Genomic DNA, 10,327 nt, shown 5'->3' with positions numbered 1-10,327 from the left:
GGCTCCATCTAACATACTTTGGACATGTTGTGAGGAGAGACTGGTCCTTAGAGAGGGACATCATGCTTGGGAGGGTGGAGGGACTGCACAGGAGAGGAAGGCCCTCTATGAGGTGGATTGATTCAGTGACTGGGATAATTGAGATGGGAGTGTCGGAAACAGTGCGATTGGCACAGGACAGAGCGGAATTTAGGGCTGTTGTACATAGGGTCACTATGAGTCACAGGCGACTCGACGGCACATAACAACAACATTCATGAACAGAGTATATTTCCCCATTTCTTTAGGTCTTTTATTGTGTCTTGCAGAAATGGTCAATAGTTTTCTTTGTATCATTCTTTTTTGTCTCTAGTTAGGTTTACTCCCAAGTATTTAGATTTGTGGTTGGCTATTGTAAATGATATTTCTTTCTTAGTTTCCTTTTTCGTATTTTCTTTGTTACTGTACATTAATCCCATTGATTTCTTTTTATATTGATCTTGTATCCTGCAACCCTACTAAATTGGTCCACTAGCTCGAACAGTTGTTTTGTTGAATCCTTGGAGTTTTCTGGGTACACTATCCTATCATCTGCATGTAGTGATAGTTTAGCCATCTCTTTACCGATCTGGATATCTTTTATTTTTTTCTCTTGTATTGCCCTAGGAAGTACTTCCAATACAGTGTTGAATAAAAGTGGTTATAGTGGGCATCCTTGCGTGGTCTCTGATCAAAAAGAAAATGCTTTTAGTATTTCTCCATTTTGAATCATATTGGCTCTTAATTTTGCATATATACTTTTCACTATGTTGAGGAATTTCCCTCCTATTCCAATATTGCTGAGTGTCTTAATCAGGAAAGAGTGTTGGGTTTTATCAAATGCTTCTTCTGCATCAATTGCTAAGAACATATTTTGTTAAGTTGTAAAGTTGTATTGAGTCATAGAGGACTCATAGCAACCCTGTGAATGAAAGACCTGAACACTTGTGTAACTTTCATCATTTCTCTAAGTTCATCGAGTTTCCAGAGGCAAGCTATTTTGGCAGTGGATGTCACTCCTGCTTCCAAGCCTGTTTTAATCTGGGAACTCTACCAAACACTGTCCACCATGGGTAGCCATTATTGCATTTGACACATCAGTGTCACAGTGTTTAGCATAACAGCAAAGAATTTCTGGCATGCCTGATAATTACCTTATTTATTATATGGTTCTTGTTATTTACTTTGTTAATGTGGTGAATTACACTGATTGTTCCTACATATAATTTATCAGGCCCTGAGCCACTGCCATAATAGTAGGTAAGTTAGAGCCCAATGCTGCAGTCAATTTTTTAACTCACTGAGTGTTGAGCGTCTTTTTCTTTTTTGCTGACCTTGTACTCCATCAGGCATAAAGTCCTTCTCCAGCGAGTTGGGCTTCCTGATAACATGACTAAAATAAGTGAGACGAAGTCTTCTGATTCTACTTCTAATATCCAAAGAACATTCCAGTTTACTTCTTCCAGGAAAAGAGATCAAAGTATATTTCATATTCTTCTCCAACATCATCATTCAAATGTGTTGATCCATCTTTGATCTTAGGTGTTTTTTTTTTATTGTCCATCTTTCACACAAATATGAAGTGATTAAAACCATCATGGCTAGATTCAGGCAAATGCTATTTTCCTGACTGTAACATCGTTGTGTGTTGGTTTTGTTGTATGTGGTGTGTTTTTTTTTTTAAGTACGCAACATTTTATAGATGTATTTTGCACTAGATTTTCCCAGTGAAATACTGGGAAAATTTTATTTCTTGACTGCTGTTTTGGGCCTTGAAAGCATCAATCAATCAATGCCTATGGAAACAGGCATGAAAGTATCTTTAGTGTCTGCCCTATCATTCCCATGGAAAGTGGACCACTCCACAGTCCCTCTTTAAATCCCACCAAAGACACAGGAAATCTAACAGAAAGGTGATGCCACCAAAGGAGCAGACAGAGACCGACTCTTCACATTATGCCAGGAATTTTGCATGGATGTGTGTGAGAGGATGACCAAGGAAGAGAGGAGATTGCAAGTGGGTTTAACAGTCCTTCTGCAGGAATACTAGAACTATACAGAATGGGAACTCAGCCAAAGGTAGCCATTATTGCTACAAAAAGAGCGCACAGATGCTTACAAGGTCCATCCTCCGTTCCTCCCGCTGTTCACCTGAAGAAAGGGAGACAAGCCCAAAGATACTCATTTTCCTTTCTAGACCAGCAGTGTAGGGAAGAAGGAGGGGCATTCACCCTGTTGGAGGAAAAGCTCTGTGCCAGAAACTGTGTCAGTTACTTCCTAGTTCTTGTCTCTTTCAGTACTCTCCACACTCCATCCTCAGCCTCCCATCTCTGGTCCCTCTCCTTCTTGAAGCTTTTTTGGAGCACAGCAGCCTACTTCAGCCTCTGGCTCATATTGCTCAGTGGTGGATGTGCAGTCAACAGGGGGCCAATGGCCCATTTGGGTAGCTTTTGGTGTGTGACTTTTTCCTCTTCATGCAGACTGCCAACATAAGGTCAAGGGTCAGGCCTCTTTTTGTGCCAGTCAAGGCACATGACTTTATTGATAACACACACAAATGAAGACTTGAGTGAGTGAGGAAAGTCAGTACAATTGATGGATTGGGGAGTGTATGAATAGGTTTTAGATGATTATTCAGCTCACATAGAGGAAAGAGTAAGCTTTAAAAAAATAATAACTCAATTGAAGCATCAAGAAATGTGTTTCCAGCACATGCTCTTCACAGAATGAATGGTTGGGATTACACAGATAGGTGGCCACCATAGGCCACAAGATCACTCTGTGATGCTGTAACAGGGTGTTCCTTCTCTATAGATGGGAGCTGCAATGAGCCCCCCCACCACCACTAGAATGCTGAAGGGAGGGGCTTACAATGCACACTGCTTGCTGACTGCAAAAACCAAAAAATTACTCTAAGCTCTGGAAGTACCCCTGCTGGCTAGGGAAAGTGTTGTCCCTGAGGAAGCAACTATAACTTCTATCCAGTAATGTAGTGATTAACTAAAGCTGGATCTCCCACAGTGCCCGCTGAGTGTTCCCCAAATGGATTTTGGGTGGATTCTGACCCTTTCTGTTTGAGATGACCACCCTGGGGGCCAGGGAATCCAAGAGAATTTCTTGTTTCCTTTTCTGGCAAAGAAAGGCATGAATGACAACAGCAAGTGGGCCCTGAGCAAGCCCACTGCCAAGGCTGGCTTTTCAGGCAATTCTACCAGCAGCCTCCAAACATAATCCCTAATGCATCTTCTTCCCTCTGATTTCAGAGGACATTTCAAGCCTAAGATGGACTTGGCAGGCATGTGATGAATAGCTGCCATGCTTATTAGCAAATTTAATCTTGTCTGCTGCAGAAATGAGTTGCAACAATGAGACACAGTATTGAGATACATTCTGTTGATGAACCTCTTAATCTGGCCCTCAATTTCAGCACCACATTCAAGCCACTCATCATGTAGATGGCCTTCTCCTTAACTCTGGGGTCCTGAATGTGGATTATGTTGCCAACCATACAGAGACTGGCTAAATGATCACTGATGCTGTACAAGCCAGCATCCTTGAGTTGAGACCTCACTTTCACCTGAATCAAAGGACTCTTGGAAAGGTCCAAAACACAATTAGTATTTTTTAATTTGTTTTGTTTTGTTTTACTTTATACTGATTTGCATACAAAGTTCGTAATGATTGTTTACATTGTTTTTCCACACCAGATCTTTCCCATTTCCTTTAAACAATTTACATTTTCAATACCATCACCTCCCCCAAAATGAATACTTTCTTTGAAAAGTGAGTTTCATTTCTTAAGATCTTGTTGTATTTGAAAAGGTCTCTATCCTTAACAAGAAATTCTGATGTAGAAATCAGTAGGGAGTTGGATTGATAACCTAAGAGGCAAGAGCACGTCTCTTACAGTATAAATCTACCAGCTGTTCCTTGGGACAAAAAGGTGCAATCTCCTCCATTGTGATTTTTAGCCTCTGAAAACTTACTGGAAGTTCAACTATGAGTCTCTTGACTCCATGGCAAGGAGTGAGTTTAGGTATATCCTTAGCAACTTTATCCTAAAATTAAAATAATATTAAATGAGATCATTTTAAACAAGAACTGAAAAGAGAGCTTTACCTGTCCTCACTTTGTATTTGTAGTTTTTACTTCTCTAATCTTAAACTCTAGCCCCTACCACCTATCTGCTTCAACTAAATCCCCAGTCAGAGCACATCTATGACAAGTCATAGGCATACTTCACTCTTTGGAAAGACTATCAGTTGTGATTTCCAAGGACAGCGGTAATTCTATGTTCTTTTCAAAGTTATAAGCTATCTCCTTATCCAACTTAAACCTAGGAAACATGCAAATAATTTAGAGCTTTGATTTTAATCTCCCTGGATAAACATGTCACTACACAGGATACAAATGACTCTGTTACGTGTTGTATCCTGGAGACAGAAGTGAAGATGGGGTTGGTTGTCAGAGTCAGAATATAGAGATGAGAGGTGATTCAGCTTCTCTATCAGACATTGTTCTTTTAATTTGTTGCTGGAAAAGACAAGCATTGCACTGCTGGAGAAGTGTTGGGAATGAAGCCAAGGAAGGTAAACAACAAAGGAGAACCATTTGAAAATTATGCCCCTAAAATCAGGACAAGACTTAGAACAGGACTGGAGAGAGTTAGTTTAGTCAATAGTGAGTTGTGCTGCTAATTCTGGGGCTATACCTTTCTACCTGTTTGAATCTGCCTACAAAGAAAGTTGGGTCATTTGGAAGGGTGAGATTTACAGCCTAGGAAACTGGCCCCAGGGCCCCGCTAAGAGTGGGTTCAAATTTGGTGGTAACACGGAAGAGTGAAAGAGCAAGTTCTGGTTTCACACTGGCTTCTACCACCCCCTTGTGACTAGTTCAAGAGTCACATTTCCCTGAAGAAACCCATGCTTGCTTCAAACGTTAGCAAATAAACTCCAATTTTCTTCGTTTCTCATGGCTCCTTAGGAGAAAGATGGACATCTTTCTCCTAAGGAGCCATGAGCTGGGATTTACAGCTTCAGAAATGTAATAGAAGATCAACTAGGAGACAACAATGGGTTGAGATGAGTAGTGCCCAGATCTTAAGGCTCTCTCTGCAGCATTCAATCTCCCATGAACCACATGATCATAACAATTTCTTTCTTCTTCACTTGGTTACAAACATGTCTCTCTGACGTCAATAAAATGTTGATAGATGGAGAGACTTTTCCTCCTCAAAATTCTTGATCACCGGAAATACACATCACCAGTGGATCGTGGTCCCTAATTTTCCCTACCACCAGCAGTGATACAGTAGTGTGCCTGATTCCCTCCCTTTCCCCACCCAGTACATCAGATCTGCCACTCTTTTTTTTCTTTATGAAAAGGGGTAGGGAATTACATTTTATTGGAATTTACTTGTCTCTGATTTCTATGAATGAAATATCTCTTCTCCTGGAGCCATTGACTATTTCTATTCCTTCATCTTTTCCTAGGATCAAGACAACAGCCTATCTCTTCCCTTCCACTCCTCCTTAGCTATAGAGAGGAGTGCTGATATCCTCATTATGGTAATAATCCACCGGATGCTCCAATGCCAAAGATAGACAACCTTCTCCCTGCAATTTACTGACCTTGAAAACCAAGCCTGCTTGATGTGTCAGCTATGAATCTGTTGGAAATGAATCTTGAGTTTTAGCTATAAATAGTCATTATTTTGCCTAGCTCTAGAAGAAACCAGATGTCATTAAATAGGTCAAGGAAAGAAAGATACGTTGTTTATTTCATGCTGTTTTCATTTTTCTTGGAAATACTATTTATTTATAAAGATTTTATATGTATAGAACATTGTCTGGAGTGCTATTTGGCAAAGTGTCAGAATTGGTTATTTTTAAGAAGATAATTTAAAGTAAACTATATCCTAGCAACAGTGTCAAATGTTAGGGTCAACAGGATACGGAGATAACCTTTTAGGTAAGGTTCTCTGGCTTCCCAAGCTGGGTGAATAGGGTACAGTTCAGAGTCTAAACCTCAATCTTGTCTTCAGATTAAAAATAAACAATTCTTGACCTTATCCTTACCACAACTGAATATCTTCACCAGAAGCCATGTATAAGAATGTTCATGGCAAGAGTATAATAGCTTCCAACTGTAAACAACTCCTCTACCCATCAAAGTTAATGGGCTAATCATGGCTTTCTCATGAACACATTACTTTTACATAAGACAGATGTAATAGCTAAAGAAACAATAGTCTTTCTGGACTTTCTAAAACCTCAAGTCACAGATTTTAGAGACCCTTCAATCCTAGTGGGATAAAAAGGAAAATCACACTTCTACACATCATATTAAAGTTCTATAAACCAAAGATAAAGAGATTATGTTAAAATCAGTCAGGAAAAATTCCTATTACTACAAAGGAGTAAATGGATAGGTGACTTTTCAATAGGAAGGAAACAAAAAGTAGAGATTAGTAACTGGGAGGGTATATTTAAAGTATTGAAAGAAAATTATTCTTGACTTAGAGTTCTATGTCCTTAGATAGTATCTTTCAAATATTAGAGGTGGAATGAAGGCATTCTTAGACAACTAAATACTTTAAAAATTCACTTGCAAAGTAGACACTGTTCTTGTGGTGTCCCGTCTCACTGATTTTTAATTCATATCAACTTCATGTGACAGAGTAGAACTGCCTTGTAGCATTTTCTAAGCTGTGATCTTTATCAGAGATAGCCAAATCTTTCTCTCATGATGATGAGTTTTTCACCTATCAGATAGATGCTTAACCACTAAGCCACCAAGTTTCCTTGTTCTTTGGGAAGAATTTTAACTCAGAAGGATTGTAAAGCATGAAGAGAGGAAGTGAAAAGCAGTGATATCACTAAGGAAGTGCAGGAGTCTGTAAATCACATGGGATGACACTGTCACCTGGGAGTTATACTAAAGTGACTATAAAATTTTATGCAGTGATATAGCTGTTGTTGTTGTTGTTGTTTAATGCCGTCGAGTCGTAGACGACTCATAGCGACCCTATGGACGAACAGCCTGAGCACTGTTCGTACATAGAGTTTCCAGAGGCAAGCCATTTTGGAAGTGGATGCCGCTCCCTGCAATTAATTATCATAACAAAAACATAAATTCAGCTTATATGCATAAATATACTACTTTATGCTAATTTACTTTTTGAACCTTCTAATGTGCTCTAATTATTCAATAATTTCCATGCTCTGTTGGATCACCTTTTTTGGAAATTGAAATAAATATGGATTTCTTCCAGTCACTTGGCCAGGAAGCTATCCTTCAGATTTCTTTGCACAACCTGGTGAGCACACCCAGGGCTGCATCTGTTTTTTGAAACATGTCAATTTGTATTCCATCAATTCCTTGGGCCTTATTTTTTGTCAATTTCTTCAGAGCAACTTTAACTTATTCCCTTATTATCATTAGTTCTTGATCATATGCTACTTCATGAAACTGTTCTTTGTCAACCAATTTTTTTTCTACAGTGACTGTGTATTCCTTCAATCTTCTTTTGATGTTTCTTGGATTGATCATTATTCTGTCCATTTTTAAGTACTGCAATTAGAGGTTTGAATTTGTTCTTCCATTCCTTCAGCTTGAGAAATGCCAAACGAGTTCTTCCTTTTTGATTTTCTGACCCCAGCTCTTCACACATTTTGTTTTATACGTTGTTTTATCTTCCCAAGCTGCTTTTTGAAATCTTCTCACCAACTGTTTAACTTCATAATTTATTCCCTTTCTTTTGGCTTCTCAGCATTTTAGTGCAATACTTAGAGTCTCTTCTGACTTCTACTTTGCTCTTTCCTCCCTTCTCTGTCTTTGTAATGACTTTTGCTTTCTTCTTGGGTGATACTCTTGATATCATCCCACAGCTCATCTGGTCTTTGTTCATAAGTTTTCAAGGCCTCAATCTTGTTCTTCAACTGTTATCCTATAATTGTTTGGATAATTGTTAAAACAATAATAAAATAGCATAACTTTTAAGCTGATAGAGGAAATATCCAATAAATCCAAAAGAAGACAAAAAAGAAGTAAATGGAACATAGAACAGATGAGCCAAATAGCATTGAGTAAGATAAGAGATTTAACTTTAAATGTATCATAAATTACATTAAATAAAAACAGATTAAATTTTAATTAAAACAAAAATGATAAAAATGGAGTAAAAAACAAAAACAAAATAAACAAACAAATAAATCCACCCCAACTCCAGTCGGGAGGCTTTTGTGTCAAACAGTTGTACTCTAGAGGGTAGGTGGTTTTGATTTAATTGAAAGTCAGTCATAAACTGTTTAATTGAGTTTTATTTCATTAACAATTGAGTGTAAGCTGATTGGCTATCTGGTATAAATTGTGTTTGGGGAGAACATTGTTCTAATTGATACAGGACTTGTCTGTCAGTTTGTTGTACTGAGATAACTTCTGGATCACTGTGATACTGAAAGCTGTGCCACTGGTGTGTCAAATACCATACGGGTTACCCATAGTGGGCAGTTTTTAGTGGAGCTTCCAGATTAAGACAGTCCAGAAATTAGGGTTTGCATCCACTTCTTAAATAGCAGCCCTATTGAAAACCCTGTGAACAGCAGTGGAGCACAGATAGCTAGTATCATGGTAGAGTTCAGATTGGAAGTTAGTTGAAATGAGGGAAAAGAGTGACAAATATAGTTTAATAATTGGAACGTGGAATGTACCTAGTTTGAATGTTGATAAACTGGAAATTGTAAAAAAATAAATGGAACGCATGAATATTGACATACTAGGCATAGTGAGATGAGATGGACCTGAGGGACTCCATTTTGTAACCAATACGTCATTTTAAAATGTATAAGCCTCTAGAGCAGTAAATGAAAACGGTGGGGGAAGGGGGAAAAGAGCCCCCACCCAAACATCAGCCAATCCTGTATCGCCCTGTTTTTGCACCCTTCCTTTGAACCAGCCAATCCTGTATTGCCCTATTTTCACGGGCTTTCCCCTTTAAATAGGTGGGACAGCCCAGAATCTGGGCCGTGCCATTTTCCCTGCTGTATCAGCACGGTTTGGGCATGGCCCGGATTCGAATCTGAAATAAATTCCCTCTTGCCCTTGCATCGGTGTCGGCTCCTTGGTGACTTGGGGGGGGGGGACTGAATTTGGGGCACAACAAACCAGCTCTGGCCACCTTGAATCAGACAATCATATGGTGTATGTCAGTTTGAGGACACACACACACACACACACATGCACACCACAAATAAGAATCCCACTACCAGAAAGAACGAAAGAGTCTAGATCACATAGGATTCCTACAGGAGTCTGATGAGGACCTAGAAGAGAGCAGTAGCAGCCATGTAGAACCAGAGACCAAAGTGAATCAGAGCTGAACTGGGACTGCCACCCAATGGATCCAGAGCCAGTGCCCTTGCCTAAATTTTCTTAGGCAAGGAATTGGCAGAACAAAGAATGCTTTGTAACACTCGCTTGAATTTCAAAGAGCCTGGGAGCACACCTGAGAAGTTGTTCTAATTGAAGAATTGTATCGTTCTTCAAATTGTTTAATTTCTCTAATCGTGAACATTGACTATGAGTTTTGTGTGGCTGTTGCAAAAGATTAATGAACTCAGTAGTAGAGCCACATAAGCCTTGGAAGGGACAGTTAGTGATAGAATTGGTAAAAGCAAGCATGGGATCTGGGAGGTTTGTCTGATCTCACGGGAATAAGATTATCAGTTTTGTAATATTGATGTTATGGATGAGGACTCTTACCCTTTACGGACTTAGTGGAACTCATATGTGGCCACTTCCATGCTGGCTGCACTCTTTCAATACCTCTAAATTTTTAGAAATTAAGAATTACATTTCTATGAGTTAAAGAGGAAATTATTATTAAAATTATGGGAAAATAGAAAAATAAAAATATTATGTATTTGCAAAGTGATAGAAGAAAGTCTGTTTCTGCCTATGCTGGGCTGAGAAGGTTAAGAAAAAAAGCTGAAAATAATTTCTTTAAACACACTGGAAAGCTACCAAAGCAGCCAGGAATTGACGGGTCAAGATCCTGAATAGAAGGGAAACTCAAAGAAGTGAAACTGACATTTAACGTTTTCCCCTTGAGGCATTTGCCAATTCATTATCAACATGGGAAGAGAGGCTGAGGAAAAAACAAGCTGCTAAGAAGTAGAAAATTTCAGTAGAGCTTTCAGCAGTTTTGCATAACTGAGAATTCAAAATCTAGAATTCAGGGCTATCAAGATAGCCAGGATGTGAAAGGCCAAAGTCCTGGAGAAAAGGAAATTACAAAGAAATGAGGTCA

At 39.0% G+C, this 10,327-nt stretch overlaps 1 protein-coding gene across 1 annotated transcript; it reads right to left on the bottom strand.

Annotated features, from left to right (window-relative positions):
• Positions 1-2,133: 2,133 nt before the first annotated feature.
• On the bottom strand, positions 2,134-3,637 carry LOC102863887 (protein ARMCX6-like; the record flags this gene model as incomplete). Its single annotated transcript, XM_006901159.1, has 3 exons — positions 2,134-2,169; positions 3,201-3,434; positions 3,524-3,637. Coding segments are annotated over 3 exons (384 nt in total), but the record flags the coding sequence as incomplete, so codon positions are not given.
• Between the last annotated feature and the right edge of the window lie 6,690 nt (positions 3,638-10,327).

The sequence above is a fragment of the Elephantulus edwardii genome, unplaced genomic scaffold, assembly GCF_000299155.1.
Source record: "Elephantulus edwardii isolate Elephantulus edwardi_28Jun2011 unplaced genomic scaffold, EleEdw1.0 scaffold00310, whole genome shotgun sequence".
NCBI lineage: Eukaryota > Metazoa > Chordata > Mammalia > Macroscelidea > Macroscelididae > Elephantulus > Elephantulus edwardii.
Note: the sequence above shows the minus strand (reverse complement) of the source record. Positions and strands in the feature narration are given on the sequence as shown.